The sequence below is a fragment of the Elgaria multicarinata genome, chromosome 11 (genome assembly GCF_023053635.1).
Source record: "Elgaria multicarinata webbii isolate HBS135686 ecotype San Diego chromosome 11, rElgMul1.1.pri, whole genome shotgun sequence".
Classification (NCBI taxonomy): Eukaryota; Metazoa; Chordata; class Lepidosauria; order Squamata; family Anguidae; genus Elgaria; species Elgaria multicarinata.
Genome location: NC_086181.1, coordinates 43,483,565 through 43,504,193, shown reverse-complemented (window position 1 = coordinate 43,504,193; position 20,629 = coordinate 43,483,565). Strand labels below are relative to the sequence as shown.

At 47.6% G+C, this 20,629-nt stretch overlaps 1 protein-coding gene across 2 annotated transcripts; it reads left to right on the top strand.

Moving 5' to 3' along the window:
• The first annotated feature begins 509 nt into the window (after window positions 1-509).
• EFS (embryonal Fyn-associated substrate) lies at window positions 510-19,137 on the top strand. Of its 2 annotated transcripts, none has more exons than XM_063137874.1 (6): window positions 510-1,680; window positions 6,032-6,364; window positions 8,274-8,372; window positions 12,812-13,504; window positions 15,266-15,355; window positions 17,906-19,137. In XM_063137874.1, exons 1-6 carry the CDS (start codon window positions 1,675-1,677, stop codon window positions 18,317-18,319), a joined length of 1,635 nt encoding a protein of 544 aa, XP_062993944.1. In that variant the 5' UTR covers window positions 510-1,674; the 3' UTR covers window positions 18,320-19,137. The 2 variants fall into 2 exon arrangements, with proteins under 2 accessions (XP_062993944.1, XP_062993945.1); XM_063137875.1 differs by lacking the exon at window positions 510-1,680 and adding an exon at window positions 4,536-4,610.
• The last annotated feature ends 1,492 nt before the right edge of the window (window positions 19,138-20,629 follow it).

Sequence of the window (20,629 nt, the reverse complement as noted above, 5' to 3'; positions counted from 1 at the left end):
CAGACGAAAGAGAGAAGCAGAGCTGCTTTTGTGAAAAAGAAACTTGTTCCTTAAAGTTCCTATGGAAAACGGAGAACTGTGCGTCCGGCTGACTTCGCTTGTGACGGATCTGGACTGACAGGTTGTCATCTGGACGTATCTTTCTGGATTTTGAACTTTGGCCTTCCTCTGGCGGTGCTGACACACACACAGGGACGATCTGTGCTTATCTCTGTGTGGATTACAGCACGTGAAGCTCTACTTGGAGTTTTGTGTCTTGCTTGGTATCAACACCACTTCTGGACTAGATATTTGTGCTAACAAGGACGTCGTCTGGAATTTTTGCAGCCCTCCGACTAATTTATTTCTTGGTAGTTAACACTGTGTGTTTCTCCTGAGTTGGAAAGGGTGTGGAAGCAACGTCCTATGGAATGGCTCCCAAGTTTGCAAAGGATTTTTTAAAAAATCTTTCTGGAGACCGTCATGACCTCCCATGCTCTGAAAAATGGAAATTTAGCACCCAGAATGTCACATTTTCTCAATAGTTTGCCTTGAGGGGGGATAGACAGGTTTTTATGGAGGAACTGAACTTACGATAAGGTGCATCATAGCTTCTGAAGTTCGATATTTATAACTTTGTCAACATTGGCGTTTTGAAATCAAAGATTTGTTGGAGATTTGAAACTCTCTGCGAAGGAGTCTGGCATTTGGATTTGGGGGGAAACTGGATCAAACCCTTAAGAAAACAAATATTCTGGAGTGTGGAGAAAATTTGTGAAACATCTGGGTATTTCTGATAAATATTGTCTGTATTCTCAGGGGGGGGGAACTGCCCTGCTGGATTTTGATATTTTTTAAAAAAAATATGTTCTAGATTTTGCTCTCTTTTAGTCTGAATTTGAGAAGGGAAGTTTGTTAGCATCTGTGGACTGATAAACTGGGACTTTCCGCTGGCCATGCCTTGAAAATCCAAGAGGAAAGTTCAGGCTTTCTGGATTTCATGACGCTGCAAATTCTGTGGGTGTTTTGTGTGTGCCAGTTTGTTTTTTTAAAGAAACCTTGGAGAGACGTTTTGTAAATGTCTCTCTTCTGGCTTGCAATTCCACCCTGTGGTTGCAACACAAGCCCCTGTTCTAACTTGTTGGGTTTTCACTCTGCCGGTCTCAATCCATGCAGGCTGGAAGTGGTCAGGCCTACCCAGATGGCTTTTCTGGGAAAGTTCTGCTGACCAAGAGGTTTGGGAAGACTTATAAAAACTTCTGGGCGGAAAAAGAAATCCGAGAAGAGAACAGCAAATTGAAACTGGCTGAGCTTCTAAGAAACCACGCTCATTGCTATCAAAGTATAGGAATGGATTGATTTTCTTGGGATTTTTTTTTCACTTTTGCATTGGATTACTGTGTTGCACCAATTAAACCAACCTTTTCCCAAGGAACTTTCTTTTTCAATCTGCTGTCGCTCCTTCCATCCCAAAAGAACTGGATTTTTTTAAAAAAAAACAGATATAAAACTGGTCGTTACATTTCTCAGGAATCTTTTCTTCTTTTTGGTGCAACCAAGAGCACAAAGGACAACCATGCACCTATTTTTTCAGGGCTCTTAACGTAGTAGAGGAACAGAGAAGGTGCGATTTTGGTTCACGGTTGCCGCTTTTCACTTCTCCCGTCGTCAGCTTCGACACCTTGTCTGTTCAACATGGCTGTAAGTATGCTCAACTAGGAGAAAGAAAGAAAGAACTAGTTTGCCCTGGCCAAAGTACGGTGGTGAGTCAGGTATCAAGAGCTCTTTTGACGTTGGACAAAAGATTTACGTTTCAGGGTTACTGGGCCACACCATTTTCCGGATGTGAATAAGGTGATAGATGTGGGTGAGGGGGTTGAATGTGAGAGGAAAAGGGGTGCATAAACAGTGAACAAAGGAAAATAGTGGGGGACATAAAACTCCTGGACCCTGTTGCTAAGAAAAATGTTTCCATTTTCCTGGGGAATCCACACAAATGTTTAGTTTTGCCTTCTCCTAGCCTGATGTCCTCCAGACAGGTTGGACTACAACTCCCATGTTCCCCAACCAGCATGGCCAATGGCTATCAAAGGCCAAAGGGGGTGTGCTGGCCTCCCCCAAATTCACCTGAGATTTTGCTTCAGGCGCTGTTTCGTAGCAATGCTCAGTTAATCGGGTCCGAGGAGAATTCTGGTTGGGCTTGCATTGGACCTGTTGGAACGTTAGAACTTGGTCCAGTCAATGTTTCCCAAGTGTTTCCCAAAATGTCTTCATTCTTTGCTTCACTGCTGAAGAGCCATAATACCTTCGTGCCGGAGCGGGCCGGGAATGGTGTGTCCCAGTCAAAGGATCCGGCAGCTCTCAGCTTTCTGAAATTGGGCACTGTTCGTAAAAGGACAACAATCTCTAGATACGGATCCTCCCTTTGACTGTAATTGCAGCTGATACACACATGTTCGCTTCTTTCCTGGGGTCCCTGCACCAAACTCCCTAATGTGAGATCATCCCTGGCAAAGAATTATTTGTCAACTCCTAAAGCGGGTATTTCTTTGCCCACCCCTGACTTCGCCAACTATTATTCATCCTAAGTGATTCAGGGAATACAAAGAGCGTCTTTTCTTAGGGGTTACGGAATTGTTTTATATTTGATCTGATTCTTCTATTGTCATGGGCTACGGGGGGGGCGGGGGGCGGGGGGGCAGACCGGCTTGGCTGAAAAGCAGGCTAACAACAGGCGATGTAATAATAAAGGTGGTCTCTACTGGGATGGCCGAGTAGTGGCCCAGATCTGACCCTTAGGGCTATTTTATCGGACCCCTGGCAACTCTCAGTACATTTTTTAATCGATATAGTGTGTTTGTGTGTGTGTGTAGCAGTTTGGTTTGTAAAGGAAAGAACATTGCCGTCTAGGATATTTTGTATATAGGCGGGATATAAATTGAATTAATAATAATAATAATTAATTAATTGGATTGCATTTTATTTTGTGATAGTTAGGGTATAACTCTTTGAAATCTATAGGACTTAAGTTACTCTAATTCTTAAGTGAGATCCAACCCTTTGTTTTTAGAAGTTGCAAAGTGAAAAAAAGTGCTTTTAAACGTTGCACCTGTCTTTGGGATTTTTTTATATATATTTTTTGCATATAATATATTTAATGTAACAAGTATATGGTCTCATTTCTATGCCTTGCTCTTCTTTAGGCACTAACTTTGTCACAAAGCCTGGCCATTTGTGAAGGGGTGACAATTACCCACCCACTCCATTCCAGGTTTGACCTCCTTCCAGATATTTCTGGGAGAATTTCAGGCATGCAAGAGCTTGTCTTAAAAAATAGGGCCAATCTATACATTCCGAAAAGGCGCACCGTACAGCCTTCCATGGGACTGTACCATTTCAGAACATAGGTGGAGAATCGCAAGATTGAATCCTGTTCCCCTCAACATCTCCCCACCCTATGGAAAGCTAACATTCTTCCTGACACACTCGTTTTCTTGAACAGGGAGGTTCTTTACACAGGGAAGCAACTGAACATACGGTTCTTCCACCTGCATTTTGAAGTGGTACAGCCCCACATCAAAATGGTACAGGAGGGGCGTGTGTGTGTGTTTCCAATCCATTGGTAGCACCTTCTGAGAGTCCCTGGCTTGTGTATATTTTTGCCTGGCTCCACGGGTGGCCATGGAAATGGAAGCCGTGAAGACTTGCGGGGCAGGGGGGTGGAAACAGACGACAGTGTGGGATTTAGGGGGATTTGGGAGGTGGACAAGAGAATGATGGCGAATGGAGGGGGTCTTTTGACTCTAGATCAGATAGGGGGTTCCCTGGTTTATGGTCACCTCCAGGGGGCGGCCCAAGACATGTTGCTGAATGAGATGGAGAGCAAAATGGTGCCCTCCTACAAAAGCCAACTGGACTGGTAGTTGAATCTCACTCCTATACATTGGATAGGACATGTTCTCCACTGCACCTGAAGGCAGCAGGCTAGCTTTGGGGGTGAAGGACAGGCTGTATGGCACACGGCTCTCTCCTCTAACAAATTTTTGCTGCCCCCAGCATCTGCTGCCTGAGGCAGCTGCGTCACTCTGGGCCAGCCCTGATCTAATGGTGTTACTAGGATCCAGATCCTCCAGTGTCCAGGGTTAATCGAACCATGTGATCACCTTCATTCTGTTTGAGGAAAACCCTACATCTAGGACAGCATTCCCCAACCTGGTGCCGTCCAGATCTTTTAGACTTCAACTCCCATCAGCCCTAGGCTGTATGGCTCGTGGTCAGGACATTTGGTTCAAAACATCTGGAGTGCACCCGGCTGGCGAAGGATGATCTAGGAACATCCTGTTGGCACCAGCTGTGGGGTGCGGGTTGCAATTTATGGAGACAGCAGGGTTTGTGGAGGGGGGCACATCACTGGGTGGGTGTATCTCAAGCGGTCTTTAGATTTGCCTGTAGTCAAGAACAGTGTATGACAGGATGCAGGCCCTCTGGGGGGTGGGGGGTCCCAACCAGGCAGCTTTAAATCTCCATAACCACAACCTATGAATGGTGAAGGATAAAGGAGATTACTTTCCGGGCCTGTTCAGACAACACGCTAAGCCAAGGTTAGGCTGCTAACCCTTTTGCAGCAAATGGTTAGTGAGCACATTTAAACCGTGGTTATGTAGCCACCATGGTTAGGAATGGTTCACACGACACACTTAAGCCATAATGTTTAGCCCCAAATGCTTAACCAACGTGGCTTAGCGTGTCGTCTGAACAGGGTCATTGCATGGTAGCTTGGTGTGTTTGGTTATGAGTTTCTTCTAGCCTTTTCTATTTTGCAGTTTGACTTTTGAGTGGTCAGGATATTTATTCCTCTGTGTTTGAGGAGCACAGAACTTCTTCCACTGTGAGGGACGGATTCCATGTTGGCGAAGGACTCGGGGGGGGGGGGAACGACATTCCAGAGGTAGGCGGGGCCGAGGGCAAAAAGGGGCGGGGCCAAGATGCCCCAAATAACAGCCTAATTTGGCTTAAAGCTGCTCCTGCCGGTAACAAAGCCTTAGGACGGGCACTTTGGCCTTGAAGGATCAAGGGTGGAGAAACTACGCAAAGCTGAAAAACCTCCATGCAATTGGTGGTTGGGTTTTGTTTTTTGTTTTTTTAATTTTATTGAACTACTACATAAAAACAAACAAACATAACAATTGAACATACCATTCAAAAGAAAAAAATTCCAATACATAACAAATTACTTGAATATAATATAATTGTTAACATATAATACTTTATCCATAACATAATCCAACGTAATCCAACAAGTGCTCCCCCTTCCTTTCGGGATCTATTCCTGTTTCCAAAATCTTCACACCTCTTCTGCTGGTGGTTTCCCACTTCCCTTAGAAAACACAAATATTAGGAACTGCTTCCAAATTTCCTCAAAATCGTTCTTTTTTGCTATACCTCTTCTCACTTTAATGTTACATGTCAATTTATCATTAATAGCAATATCCCACACTTCTTTATACCATTCTTCAATACAATAATCACCCTGAATCTTCCAGTTCCTAGTTACAATTAACCTTGCTGCAGTCAGCAAATTTGTTATCAATTCCTTAATTTCTTTTTTACATTTTAAGTCTTCATATAGTGAAAGTAATGCAACTCTTGGTGTTTCTTCTATCTTCATTCCAACAATTTCTTCAATCTCAGAAAACACCATCTTCCACAATTTTTGCACATATTTGCATTCCCACCACATATGTAAATACGTTCTTTTTTCCCCACAACCTCTCCAACAATTTGTTGAGTGCTGCTTATTTATCATGTTTAATCTAACCGGGTTTAGGTAGAGTGGTTGGGGGTAAGAGAGCGAGGGCAGGGGAAGGGTGTGTGGATATTTGGGGGACCCCAGGGACTGAGGTTCTTCACAGCCAACCTTCCAGAACTCCCATCATCCTCCATTGGCATCAGATGGTGCACAACTGCAAAGCGCCCACTTGGGGGGAGATTCTACGGGTAGCAGCTTGAGGAGTAGCGATGACTTACTCTGCCCTCTGCCTCTGCCCCACAGGCTCAGCTGTGCCGCGCCCTTTACGACAACGCCGCCGAGTGCCCGGACGAGCTGTCCTTCCGTAAGGGCGACCTGATGGTTCTGCTGCAGCCCGAAGCCCCGGGCCTGGAGGGCTGGCACCTGTGTTCCTTGCACGGCCAACAAGGGATAGTGCCGGCCAACAGGGTCAGGGTCCTCCCAGAGCCGGGATCCCCTGGGCTGAGCCCTCGACGAAATCACGGCCCAGGTGAGGTCTACCAGGTGCCCAGAAAGGAGATGGCCCTGGTCGGAACTGTCTACGAAGTGCCTCCGGATGAACATAGGAGAAGGAGGCAAAAAGAAGAAGACCAGGAGGTGAGGGAAGACAGCTGCTGTTTCCTTCTCCCTGTCCTGCCCCACTCACAGAACTGTCCTGGGGGAACCCTGCTTCCTAATATTCCCAAATAACAGCACATTCAAGGCTGGGAACTTCGGAATTTGAGATCTATATTTCACTACGGAATCGATGGTTTAAATCAGCCTTCCTCAACCTGGGGCGTTCCAGATGTGTTGGACTGCACCTCCCAGAATGCCCCAGCCAGCTGGCTGGGGCATTCTGGGAGGTGCAGTCCAACACAACTGGAACGCCCCAGGTTGAGGAAGGCTGGTTTAAATAGTTTGTGTTGATCATTTAGCCACGCCCTTCCTCCGTTAGCCACACCCCCTTTAGCCACACCCCTGGCTTTTACCACGCCCCATGTAAGAAAGATAAAGAGTAATATTCCTTGATTTATAAAAACATTTCTAGGCCACCTCCTCCGCCCCCCAAAACGCTCAAAGTAACTTATGCAAAAAGCATCTGGGCTTCTGAACGTGCAAAGAGTGTCTATCCCTCCTCATCTCTGAGGGACTGCAGTTTGTCCTCAAACATTGTTAAGGATTAATGACCTTCTGGGCTAGGGGTGCACAACGTGAAGGCCACATGTGATACTAATTGGGGCGGGGAGGGTTGGGGCTCTACACATGTGCACACCAGGGGTGTTGCTAGACACGTAAAATAGCCAGGCCCCAGGCCCATAGGGCACAAATCTGCATGAAATCTGCCCATGCGAGATTTATTTACATTTATTCACATGAGGATTTATTTATTTACATCTCATCAAAGGCAGAGCCAGACAATTAATTTCATCCAAGGAAATAAATCCTTCAGCTAATTTGCATCCTGCCCGAGATCCCAAACCAACAGAAACAATATTTTTCTAAGCTTTAATGACCATGCAGGGGAAGATATTTTGGGGAGGTGTTGAACCTCCCCCCCCCCCCGCCCCGGCGGCTACAATCTGGCTATTGAGCAGAGAGAAAAACCACCTAGTGGCTTCAGTGGACCCTCGGGGCTCTGAGGAAGAGATCTGGGCCATCTGAAATAAATTTGGGGGCAGGACGCCACGGGGCCAGGCCTAGCAATGCCCTCATGCACCCATCCTAGCCATCCTGATACAGACCTCTCTCTTTTCCCACTGGTACTAGCAGCAAAAGGGAAAGGTTGTCCTTTCTCACCCAGAAAGAGCAATTTGTATGAGAATCTCTGGGAGAGGGAGCGGAGAGCCTTTTCTCTCTCCCCCCCCCCCCCCGCCCCTCCTTCAGCGATCGGAACACAGATCCCCATTTCCTTGCTGGGGCTTTTCCAGTGAGCCGAAGGCAGAGCGATCTATATCAGCATGGTTGCAGGGACGGGGGACCGCAGTGGTCGTGCATCCCTGTTTAAGGCACGAAAGACAGTTCTTGACCAGTCTTGAACCCCGGTCTTCAGAGGACTCCGAGAGCTCCTTTAGAGTTCTGACTGAAACCCAGGGCGGATTCACCGCCCCACTGACATCGGAACCACCAGCCTCCAGTGACTCCAGGGGTGGGCAGGGACGAAGGAGAAAGGCACTAAGGCCAGAATATCAAAATCTCCAGTATATTTGAGCTTCAAGCTCTTGCAGCAGGTAACCACACCTCAGGAGAGGCATTTCAACGTGTAAACGCCAGGGAGCCACCCAATGCGTGACGGGGCCTTGGGACTTCAAGCAGGCTGGATTTATCCCAAGTGCAACACCCCGGCTTCGAATACCACTCCAGTCCACAACCAGTGCCAAACCTTTCGCTGGTATTGCGCCAGCTCACTTTCGTGACTGCAAAGAACCCGAGGATTCGGATTGCTGACCTGGGACGTCCCAGATGCACCTCTTGGGGATCCCTCCCTTCTCGTCTTAATTTCTCCCTCCTCTGCCCACCTCCACAGGTGTATGAGGTGCCACCGCCTGCAAGGCCCTGCCCCCTGCCCCCAGAGGGGATCTACAGGGTGCCTCGAGGCACCAGACGAGATGGAGACCCCACCGAGGTTAGTGCTGATGCTTCTTGGGGTGGGGCGTGTGGGGGTGCAGGATAAAACCTGACTGAGACAACAGACTGCAGCTGCTTATTATATGCATTTATTATATGCACAGTGCCTCCCTCTCCATCCCCATTTTATCCTGCCAACAGCAACCCTGTGAGGTTGGACAGGCTGAGAGAAACTGGCCCACTCTCTCAGTTTAATGGCTGAGGAGCGGGGGGAGTCGAACCCAGGTCTCTCTCGGGCCTAGTCCAGCATTCTCACTGCTACACCTCACGGGCTCTAAGATTTTAAGGCTGCTGGAAACGGCATTTTCCACGGGAGGCCTCAATGTTCTTTGTCCTTCTCAAGGAGTGAGCCCATGTTCGCCTCCTCTCCGCCCCTGCGCCTATTTCAATCCCTTCCTTCACTGTTTTCCTTAGGTGTAGAGATCGGTCTTCTTTCTGTTGGTAAAGTACCGTGCGTATGGATTGCGTAGTAGTCGCAGTAGCGAGAAAACCTGTGTTTTTCCCCCCTTAACTCTTTGTCTCCTGCAAAGTGTCCGGCTGGCAGTGTATTCTTTACAAAAAAACAACACCATCTCTCTTCAGCTTCTCTGTCAGGGCCACGTTGCCCTTTTTCGGCCTGATCCCTGTGTCTGTTCCAGGTTTTAGGAGGCGGGTGGGTGTGCGTTTGATAACCACACGATTTGCACAATTGGGACGGGGCCGCTGGGCCAATGCAACTGTTGGCTGGTGCCCCCCAGCACTACTACCACACCCACACCCCGTCCTTTGGAGAGCAGCCTCCGTGGACAGCTGGGTCCGTCCGTCTGTCACAAAAGACAGCTGCACCGGTGCCGGTCTCCGAGAGTAACTGAATCTCAGCCCAAATGTGGGGACGGCTGGCCGCCTCTGAACCAAATGGAAGCCCTTCTCAGCTTCGCTTGCCGAGGCGGAGGCTGCCCTAGATGGATGGAAACTTAGCGGGTGGCAGCAGGTGTGGGGCGGACAGGTGGCAGCTGGGTCAGGGTTTGAAATGTAAGGGATACACGCTGGGCTTGGGGGCACCTGGCCTCCGGGTTTTCTTTGGGGCACGGGCAGCCGCGGCGTGAGGGAATGGCTTCCCTGAATGTCCTGTGGGTCTTTTGGGATGTGGCGGCATCCCTTCCACATGACCGCTTGCTTTTTCACGGCGCTTGGGGAAGGGGGGATTGGGAAACTGGGAACGGTTTTTTGAAATCCTGGAGGTCAAACAATTCAAGAAGGACTTCTAGGCTGCACAGCACAGAGCAGGGCTAGGAAACCTTTAGGCATGGGCCGGGTTCAGTTTTGGAGATCCTGGGGCGGGCACATTTTGGTGGCTGGTGGGGCCAAAGGCAAAAAAGATGAAGCCAAAAATCCAAAAAAAGAAAGAAAGAAACCTAATTATTGTAGCTTACAGGTGCAATATAGACAGACAAAAAGTTCTACAAGTCCCAGAATTCCCCAGCTAGCCGGTAGGATCTTTGCTGGGGAATGCTGGGAGTTGTAGGGCTTTTTTGCTGGGGAATGCTGGGAGTCTTAGGACTTTTTTGATGGGGAATTCTGGGAGTTGTAGGACTTTTTTGATGGGGAATGCTAGGAGTCGTAGGACTTTTTTGCTGGGGAATTCCGGGAGTCGTAGGACTTTTTTGCTGGGGAATTCTGGGAGTTGTCGGACTTTTTTGCTGGAGAATTCTGGGAGTTGTAGGACTTTTTTGCTGGGGAATTCTGGGAGTTCTAGGACTTTTTGCTGGGGAATTCTGGGAGCTGTAGGGCTTTTTTGCTGGGGAATTCTAGGAGTTGTAGGGCTTTTTTGCTGGGGAATTCTGGGAGTCGTAGAACTTTTTTGCTGGGGAATTCTGGGAGCTGTAGGGCTTTTTTGCTGGGGAATTCTGGGAGTCGTAGGACTTTTTTGCTGGGGAATTCTGGGAGTCGTAGGACTTTTTTGATGGGGAATTCTGGGAGTTGTAGGACTTTTTTGCTGGGGAATTCTGGGAGTCGTAGGACTTTTTTTCTGTCTAAACATCCATAGGATTGTATGCTAAACCTCTTACTGCCAGTCCCTAGGCCTTGGAAAGGCATTTCAACCTTTTAGAAAGGGGTAGAGTACGGGAACTATGCAGACATCAGGAAACTACCAACGCTCGATCGGTGGTGGTGTGGAAATGTGGGGGGGGGGGGGCGTTGTCTCCATCTGGAATTCCAAGTGGGCCAAATTTGGGGCTGGGGCCTAACGTTCCCCACCCCTCTCTTAGAGAGCAAGCAAGCCTCATTGTTTCAGTTTTGGAAGAAAGGGTTGTACAGGAACAGTGGGATTTAAGAATATTAAAAGGAAGAAAGGCCAATGCAGCCGGAGCCACACCCACACCTTTCTTGGAAGCTAAAACAGACTGGGAGACGTGCCGTTAAGAAACTAAAGGCACAATTGTATGCATGTTTAGACAGAGAAAAATCCTACAACTCCCATGGGAGTTGTAGGATTTTTCTCTGTCTAAACATGCATACAATTGTGCCTTTAGTTTCTTAACTATTGACGTCTGTCGAGTATCCCTGCTTATGCAAGATGAAGCGACCTTTTCTCCTTCCTTTGCAGGTTGCTTTAATTCTCCTGAACAGCTTGATGGGTGGACAATTAGTAAGACAAGCAGATGAGGCAGGTTCTGGTCTTGCAAAGCACTCCAGATGTCTAATTTAACTACTTTTCCTAAAGAGGTTTTCAAAGACAAAGGAACAAGAAACCAGTGATTCCCAGGCTCACCCTGTCACAATTCAAACGTAGTTCAGTAAAAACCTTACTTAAAGGACAGCCTCCCCCTGAGGGGGAAAGGCCAGGGACCCTTTTCAGAGATAAACTTCAAACAAAGGCAAACAGAGACAGAGGACAAAGAAATTGCCTCATTTTATGGTGTTTTTCAGAACAGCTGTGATTGACGGGTTGGGCACCCAGCCAATCAAAAAGGCTGTCGGAGGTGTTTGGAGGATGTTTAAAACTTTGTCCTTCCCCTGGAATTAGGGAAAAGGTGTGTGTGTGTTGAAACGGGCAAGACTTCTTGGTGTCCCATTGGACAGAAATCTCCTTTCGTGTATGCATGCTCTGTTGGGGAAAAAATGAAACTTGACAGGCAGGGGATTTTTACATATTTATTTATTTCCAGTATTTCTATGCCGCTTAATTTAATAAATTCTCCATGTGGTTCTTACCCGAATGCACAGCGACTACAATATCAAAACATTATAAAATAACAGTCAAGAATGCAATAAAACAGAGCAGTGTCGTAAGACCATTACAAGCCAGGGAAAGCTTTTGTAAAGTTTTCATAGCCTTGGCACTATGGTGCTGATGGACAGACATGCACCCTTTTTTATTAGTACAGATGTCCCTGCAAGTAGAAAGCCAGCACATCAAGGAGTAGGCAAGGCCCAGAAACCCCCCCCAAATATTATTGTCTACAGGAAAGGAGAGGCAGAGAAATGCTAAAAGGCGTGATTGCCTACCTGCCACCTGTATTCTGAAATGGCACAATCCCAGCACCTCTGCAATGGGTGGCTTTTCTGAAGACGCAGCCTGCCACTTCCATCCTCAGTTTTGATCCAATTGCCTCTTTTCTCCCCCTTAGAATCATAGAATCATAGAATAGCAGAGTTGGAAGGGGCCTACAAGGCCATCAAGTCCAACCCCCTGCTCAATGCAGGAATCCACCCTAAAGCATCCCTGACAGATGGTTGTCCAGCTGCCTCTTGAAGGCCTCTAGTGTGGGAGAGCCCACAACCTCCCTAGGTAGCTGATTCCACCGTCGCACTGCTCTAACAGTCAGGAAGTTTTTCCTGATGTCCAGCCGGAATCTGGCTTCCTTTAACTTGAGCCCGTTATTCCATGTCCTGCACTCTGGGAGGATCGAGAAGAGATCCTGGCCCTCCTCTGTGTGACAACCTTTTAAGTATTTGAAGAGTGCTCTCATGTCTCCCCTCAATCTTCTCTTCTCCAGGCTAAACATGCCCAGTTCTTTCAGTCTCTCTTCATAGGGCTTTGTTTCTAGACCTCTGATCCTCCTGGTTGCCCTCCTCTGAACATGCTCCAGCTTGTCTGCGTCCTTCTTGAATTGTGGAGCCCAGAACTGGACGCAATACTCTAGATGAGGCCTAACCAGGGCCGAATAGAGAGGAACCAGGACCTCACGTGATTTGGAAGCTGTACTTCTATTAATGCAGCCCAAAATAGCATTTGCCTTTCTTGCAGCCATATCGCACTGTTGGCTCATATTCAGCTTGTGATCTACAACAATTCCAAGATCTTTCTCGTTTGTAGTATTGCTGAGCCAAGTGTCCCCCCATCTTGTAACTGCGCATTTGGTTTCTATTCCCTAAATGTAGAACTTGGCATTTATCCCTATTAAATTTCATTCTGTTGTTTTCTGCGTGTCTTCCCGCACACCCTGCTCGCAGGTTTACGACGTCCCTTCGTCCCTGCTCAGGGACCCTCCGTCGGACACCTACGACTCGCCTTCCCCGTGCCCGAAGAAAGTGGCTCGGGTGGCCCCCCAGCCCGCAACGCCCCTGCTCTCGGATGACCCCTACGACGTGCCGCTGGCCTTCAAAAAAAACCCAGGCCAAGAGGTGGAAGAGGCGGTGGAGGATGGAGGCCTGGAGCGGCCCCTCGTCTACGCCACTCCGTCAAACTTGCGCCGGGCTTCGGCCTTGCTCAACTTGTACGAGTCGCCTGAGGAAGTGCTGGGGGGAGGGAGGGAGGGAGCGGAGCAGGAGGAGGAGGAGGAGGACGGGGGCATCTATGACGTCCCTCTGCTGGCCCCCGGCTCCCCGCCCCTCGAGGGGGTGCTGCAAGGACTCAGCCTGAGGGAGCCGGGGGGCCCTTCCCGCCCGCGCCTGCCTTCCGCCGAGAGCTTATCCCGTCGCCCGTTGCCTGCCCTCCCCAGCGAAGAGCGGCTCGCCGTGGAGCCCCCGCCCCCGTCGCCGAGCATCGTCCGGAAGGGCAGCATCCAGGACCGGCCGCTGCCCCCGCCCCCACCCCGGCTGGGGGGTCTTGGAGCGGGAGACCAGCTGGAGCAAGTCCGGGACGAGGGTCACAATGAATACGAGGGCATCCGTCTGGCGGACGAGTACGACTACGTGCACCTCAAGGTAAGGGGAAACCGGCACGTGCCACAACTCTGGCATCAACCGTTGATCCCCACGAGCACGTAGGGAGTAGATGAGACAGTAAGCCTATATGCATCAGTTGCTGGGGAACATGGGCAGGAGGGTGCTCTTGCACCCGTGTCCTGCTTGTGGGTTCCTGGTCGAGAGCTGGTTGGCCACTCTGTGGCTCTTCTTATGTTCTTAGGAGCAAGATAAGGCAGGATTTATTTCACTGTTCCACTGGATTTGCATCCGGTCCAACCAGCCTTATAAAACGTCCCACAAATCCCGCATCAGCCTTTGTCCCCGAACCAAGATAGGGAAGGGATTTACTTGGATTTGTTTCCAATCCCACCCATTTTACAAAACAAGCCAATAACCTTATCGCTTGCCTCCGTTGAAACTTTAAGGTTTTCATTTGCTTCATTGTTTGTAGTGTTGTTTTCTAAAATGTTTCCATGAAGGGAGCAAGTAAAGCATTTCTCTCTGACGGGAAAAAGCTACACTTGCGTAACAGCTGCGTGATGGGCAGAAATCCAGCAGGTGAAGTTTTTTCTTCCTCCGACTGTATCCCCATTCTGAGAAAAGCCGCTTAGGTTCACTTCTTCCTATCATGCAGTGCTTACGGACACAGGAGACTTACGAGAAAAAAAATAGGTGACCACTCTAATGTTGACCTCTGACCCCTGTACCCAGTCTTCAGTAGAGTCCCCCCCCCTCACATGTAAACACACCAACTTAATTTTCGTGGCTGCCCTCTCAAAGGATCCTGGGAAGTTGGACTAGAGCTCTCTCTAAATTCCTCAGCATCGCCACGAGATGCAATTACTCAGGTTCCTTGAGGGAAATTCTAACTCTTGAACCAGGTTTTTAAAATTTGAGTTGAAATTCGTAGTGATGCTGTGCTTAATTCTGTTCCCCATGTCCAGAATGAAATGTGCAAGTATTGGAATAAGAGTATTTCCGTTCTTTTCGGATTGGATCCAAGATCTGTCTTCTGTGACAGGAAGGGCTTTATTTGAAAGAGGGGCTTCTGCCCAGGTTTGGGGGATCCCCCCCCACGTCCTCCAGCTCACCCCATTCAGCAGGAGTCTCCTGATTCTGTGTAGGAGGAGGAAGCAAGGAAAACCGCTTCTGCCCAGCGCAGTTAATCCAACATCAATCTGGATCCAAGCCTTCAGCTATAAAAGAAAGTTTAACATTTGACTTAAAATCTAGTCAAGTCGTACGTAACAAGATCAATACATATAATAAAACGCTGTGTTTTTAAAGGGGAGAAGAGGAAAGGGGAAATAAAAACCCTTAGTAAATTTGGCATAAAGTGGCAGAAGAATTGATTCTGCTTGCACTAGCCAGCAAAGCATTATGTGGGCCGTAGGAACCTCATACTGAAAAATGCTTATTTTTATGTGAACCTCAGTCTAATTTCAGACCCGCCCACTTTTCAGACTTGGTCCACTTTGGCTCTGGCTTCACCCACTTTGGTTCCAATTCTGCTCCCTTTTGACTCTGGCTGTGCCCCAGTTCCAGAACACAGAGCCCACTAGGTTTTGAACCAGGTAAAACAGACCTCGCTTCCCTGCCCTACGAGATCTGTGACTGGTTTCTGGGTGGTCTTCTTGTAAGTGTTTTTAATGAAATTTGAGCTTTTCAGGAGGTCCCGTTTTTCCCCACGACGTTCTGGGCTTTTCGTTCTGCGTAATTTATCGTGAGGGAAAAAATCGCCCCAAAGACACACAAGCCCCTGCCTTTCTCTTTCCCTAGGGGGCAGATAAAATCCAGCCCAAAGTAACGACTCCTGAAGGGACCCCCGGACTCGCGCTACCTGGAGACACCGCTCAGACTGAAGAAATGGTATCTATTGCTTTTCATCTTTATTCATGTGTTCAGTCTGTTACCGACGCTAGGGGTGGATATCGCCATTTCCGTTTAGGATTTCTCCTCCTTGCGAGGCAGGACCATACTTTATTCAGATCTTTCAAAGGTAAAGTTGACACTGAGAGGAAGACCACGCTAATGGTTGTGTCGCAGAGATGGGATTCGGAGTCTTCCCCCAACGTTGGCTAATTCTTCATCACCTCATAAAAGGTGAAAATGGTGGCAGTCAGTGAGGTCTGCCATCTTTAACAATAATAACAATAACAATAACAATAATAATAATAATAATAATAATAATAATAATAAATTTATTTGTGACCCGCCTCTCCCTCCAGATCGAGGCAGGGTACAACATAAATATAAATGCCATAAAATACATATAATTAAAACATTTAAAACAAATACATTATTAAAAGCAGTACATGATTAAAAGGCATCTTAAAATTCAACGGGGTAGGCCTGGTGGAAGAGATCAGTCTGTACGGCTTTCTTAAATTCCAGAAGACTGTTAAGTTGACGAATCTCTCCTGGCAAGCCATTCCACAAACTGGGAGCAGCAGAAGAAAAGGTCCTCTGGGTAGTAGTTGTCAGCCTTGCTTTTGCTGACAGGAGTAAATTCTTCCCAGAGGACCTGAGTGTGCACCGTGGATTGTACGGGAGAAGGCAATCCCGCAGGTAGCCTGGACCCAAAGGTGATAACCAACACTTTGTACTTCGCCCAGAAACTAATCAGCAGCCAGTGAAGAGATTTTAAAGCTGGTGTAATGTGGTCCCCGGAATGCTTTCTGGAATAACGCTACATGATCTAGCATCGTTCTGGAGGCATTATGGGGGAATGAACGAGACTTCCCTTTAACGATAAGAGGAAGTACTTCTTCATACAGCACATAATTAAATTCTGGAATTCGCTACTTCAAGATGTGGCGAAGGCCACCAATTTGGATGGCTTTAAAAATACTCTAAATAATAATAAATAAAAGGAGGTTGGATAAATTCCTGGAGGAGAAGGCTGTCGATGGCTACTAGTCCTGATGGCTATGGGCTAGAGCAGAGCCAGTCAGCTTATATACACCATTTGCTGGGGAACGTGGGTGGGAGGGCACTGTTGCACCTGTTCGTGGGTTCCTGGTTGATAGCTGGTTGGCCCCGATGTGAACAGAACGCTGGACTAGATGGACCCTTGGTCTGATCCAGCATCAGGGCTCTTGTGATGTTCTCTGTAGCAGCACACCCATATCTAGAATGCCAGATCTGGCTGGTGTCTTCACTGTATACATTTAGACATCAAGTTAAGAGCTTCCTCTTCCTTGCAAGTATTTGCAACGCAATCTCATTGGATCTGTCCTAGGTACTTGTAAGCCTCCAAACCTGGGGATAGCTCAGATCCCCCCCACACACACCCCAGTTTCCTTTCCTCCCCACCCACGGACACATCCCCTTGCTCCGTGGCTGCCAGGGGGCAGGAGAGGGACGGGCGAGGTTAGAATGGCCTGGAATCGGAAATATCCCCATCTTTTTTCTGATGCTTTGCTTATTAACTTCACTATTGCTGCTTTAATATTTGTAATATCTTTAATGTTTTAATCTTTTTTTTTATCAGGTTTATGTTTTTGTTGATGTTATTTATTTATTTATTTATTTATTAGATTTATATACCGTCCCATAGCCGAAGCTCTCTGGGCGGTTTACAAAAGTTAAAAACAGTGAACATTAAAAAGTATACAAAATTTAAAACCATCAAAAATATAAAAACAACAGTATAAAAACAGTATCCATTTTAAACAACAACAGTTTGTTGATGTTTTTGTTGATGTATCTATTGCTTCAGTTGCTATTGTTATTTGGGGTTTTTTATGATCGTAAACTGCCTCAAAGGCATTTGCCAGTTGTGTGGAATATAAATTTAACAAATCAAATAGTAAATAATGATAATAAAGAGGGAATTTTTGGCAACAATGAGGAGCTGGGGGAAACGCTGGTCAATTTTGCACCCCATCGCCTTGAAGTTCACCAACCCCTGAGAAGAGCCAAAATAGCTTCCTTACTTTTTCTGCCCGTGAATGGTGGATTTTGGTTCAGTTGTAAAAGCATGTAACTAAAATACTTGCACTCATCTTAAATTTGCCCACATGTTAAGCCACCTGCTTGTATTTCAAGAAATTTCCATGTAGATATTTTTCTGGAACCGCCGCCAAGGAAGAAAGATCTGGAACTGGAGAGTGGCCATTTTTCTTAGCACCCCCTTTGAAAATAACCGGAGGGTGAATAGCCACCGGACCCATCCCCCAGCACCACAGAAATACAAAATTATATATCCATAGCAGCCTCAGAGCACCAAAAGATCAAAATTAGTAGCTATGGAGCACTAAAAGGAGCCCCAAAGACTTCAAAATGGCCGCTCTGGACGCCACTGTATTTTCTGAATTTAGTTTTGTTTTACAATTTGGGAGGACAGCAGGGGACACTCCCTTGCCCACCCCTGCGTCATCTGTAACGCTTCCTCTGATCTCTCCCTCCGGTTTGTAGACGCCACCTTCCCCAGAGGACAGCCAGCTACTCCAGTTCTACACGGGGCAATGTCAGACTCACTACGCCACGCTGCTTTCAGCCATTGAGGCGCTCCTCGCCAGTGCTGGCGCCCATCAGCCCCCCAAGGTCTTTGTACCCCACGGCAAATTTGTCATCGTCACGGCGCACAAACTGGTCTTCGTGGGGGACACCGTGTCCCGCCTGGCGTCCTCGGCGACCGTGCGGTCCAGGGTGGGGTCCGCCAGTGGCGCCCTCTGCCAAGCCCTGAAAGAAGCAGTGCTGTCCGTCAAGGGGGCCGCCCTGCGCTACCCTTCGCTTCCTGCCGCTCGGGAGATGCGGGAGTGCGTGGTGGAGCTCTCCCGACAAGCCTTGGCCTTCACCTCTTTGCTCGGCACCCTGGCGCCATCTTGACCCTGCGCTCTGCGTCCACTTTGGATTCATCACCAGCGAACGTCTGACCCCCCTCTGCTGCGACGCATACTAGAACCCACCCACCCCCAGTGGCAATAATGAACACGTCACCTTGGGCCTCTTACGGCAGCCGTGCCCTGTAGACCCGTGAGTGCCCGTGGGTAACAGCGGCTGTTGTTTCCTATGAACTCTGCCTATATGTTCGTCAAGACCCTACCAGGACCTCTCACGCCCATAGCAGTCAGCATCTGTATTCGAAAGCAACGTTTTGTGACCTCTGACCCTTGGGTGCTCAACTTTGAAGATAACTTTGCTCGGCTTCTTTCCTAAGCAAACAAGGCCTTTGACCTGTACCTCAACCACTCCCATTCTTGACCAGAAACGGGCTTTGCGAGCACCCAAACGTCTCCTTCTTGTTTTACTTCCTCATGCTTGCGCCTGCGACCTATGACCTCTGGCACTCTTTCTTCCTCCGGCTGGGTTCCCACCGCACCAGTGGAACATCCAAATTGTCCCATCTCCAATATTAGGGTCTCTGCACTATTTCCCCAGGAGCCTCCGATCAAGACGGTGGCGTTGGGTTGGAGACCAAAGACACAAATTGAACTCGAGCCGGGCGGTGCCACCCTCACGGCCGCCCCACAGACCCGACCGGGCGTTATTAGGGGCACAACCCCACTGTCTTCCAAAAAGCCTTAAAAGAGGGTGAATAGAATGGTTGGGAAACAGCCCTTTTCCTCTTGAAACAATGACTGGGAGAAGGAAAAACACAAAAGGAATGAGAGAATGACTGATATTGCCACAGCAGAGAGGATTTTGTGGGGGGGGGGCGGGGGGGAAACGAAAGCAAACAAATGCAGAAAGCCAGCCAAATGCGAAAGGAAGCAAAGTAATCTGGGGCACAAGGGAGGAAGCCAAGGGTGAGGAGGAAATAATAAAAATGGACAATAGGGGGTGATTGGTCAATGTGGGCTTTATATAATCCACAATGTGGACTGTAGACAAAGGTACTTGCATTCTGAAGGGGTCACAAATGGGTAAGGAGGGGCAATAGGTGGGTCGAGGGAGGAGCCAGCCATGGTGAGACAGCTACCAAAGCTAGGATAATTCAGAATGAAGCCTGACCTATTGATCCATTACTTGGGTCCGCTGCTCCCTCCCTTCCTCTGAATTTGCCCAGGTTTTGCATTCTTTGTTGGATGGAAGCCAAGCTAACCCGCAATTTACAGCAGCAGTAGCCCCACAAGACCCTTCCTCATCTCATTTCCTCACCAGGAAGCAAATGGGGTCAAAACAGCTCTCTCAGGAAATATTTGCCAAGTTATTTTCTAGGTTTGGTCATAATAAAATGGGTGATAAACAAAGGACTCTGTGTGTCTTTTCCTTCCAAACGTTGATATGTTCCCATCGTCCACCCCAAACAACTCAGAAGCATTTTTAGAAAAAGAAGAAAAAAAACAGGTATTGAGATTCATAAAAAATATATCCAAAAAAGTACGGAGGTTCAAAAAAGATAGCGGTTTACAAATTTAAAACACAACAAAAACAATAAAATGGGACTTTATGAAAACTAGAAACTCCTCCCTCCAAAATAAACAACACAGCAAAATAGCCATAAGATATGTGATCCAGAAATTTTCATCAGTTTTCAAAGGGCAACAGAAGTAAATTGGGATTTGCCTGTTTTTTTCAACTTGAAAGTTGCCATTTCTACAAGACCTGGACATGATTAAAAAAAAAAATCCACTGGGTCCCAGGTCATTAAATGATAAGCTGGGTTTCCAAACTGAAAAATTAAATGTGTGATTTATTAATTTTTAAACATAGGATAGTATCCAATGTGTCACAGAGTAAACCCATTGAAATGAATGAGACTTAAGTTAGTCACAACTAACATAAGTCCTATTCATGTCAATGGATCTACTCCATGTAGGACTAACATTGGATACTATCCCAATACATCCTACTTCTAGATCTGCCTTCTATCTTCATCCTTAATACCTTCAGGGAAGCTCACATTTTTGTCTTCCATCATGAGGTCTAGAATATTGTCATGGCTATAAACATTTGAACAGAAAGGATTGGAAGTGAGACGTTGCTACCCCAAGCTAGCAAAAAGGCAGCCTATAGTACCTGGAGAAGACTATCAATGGCTACTACTCCTCATGGCTAAGTGCAACCTCCAGTATCAGAGGCAATAAGTCTGTATACATTAATTGCTGGGGAACATGGGTGGGAGGGTGCTGTTGCACCATGTCCTGTTGGTGGGTTTCTCGTAGACAGGTGGTCGGCCACTATATGAACAGAGTG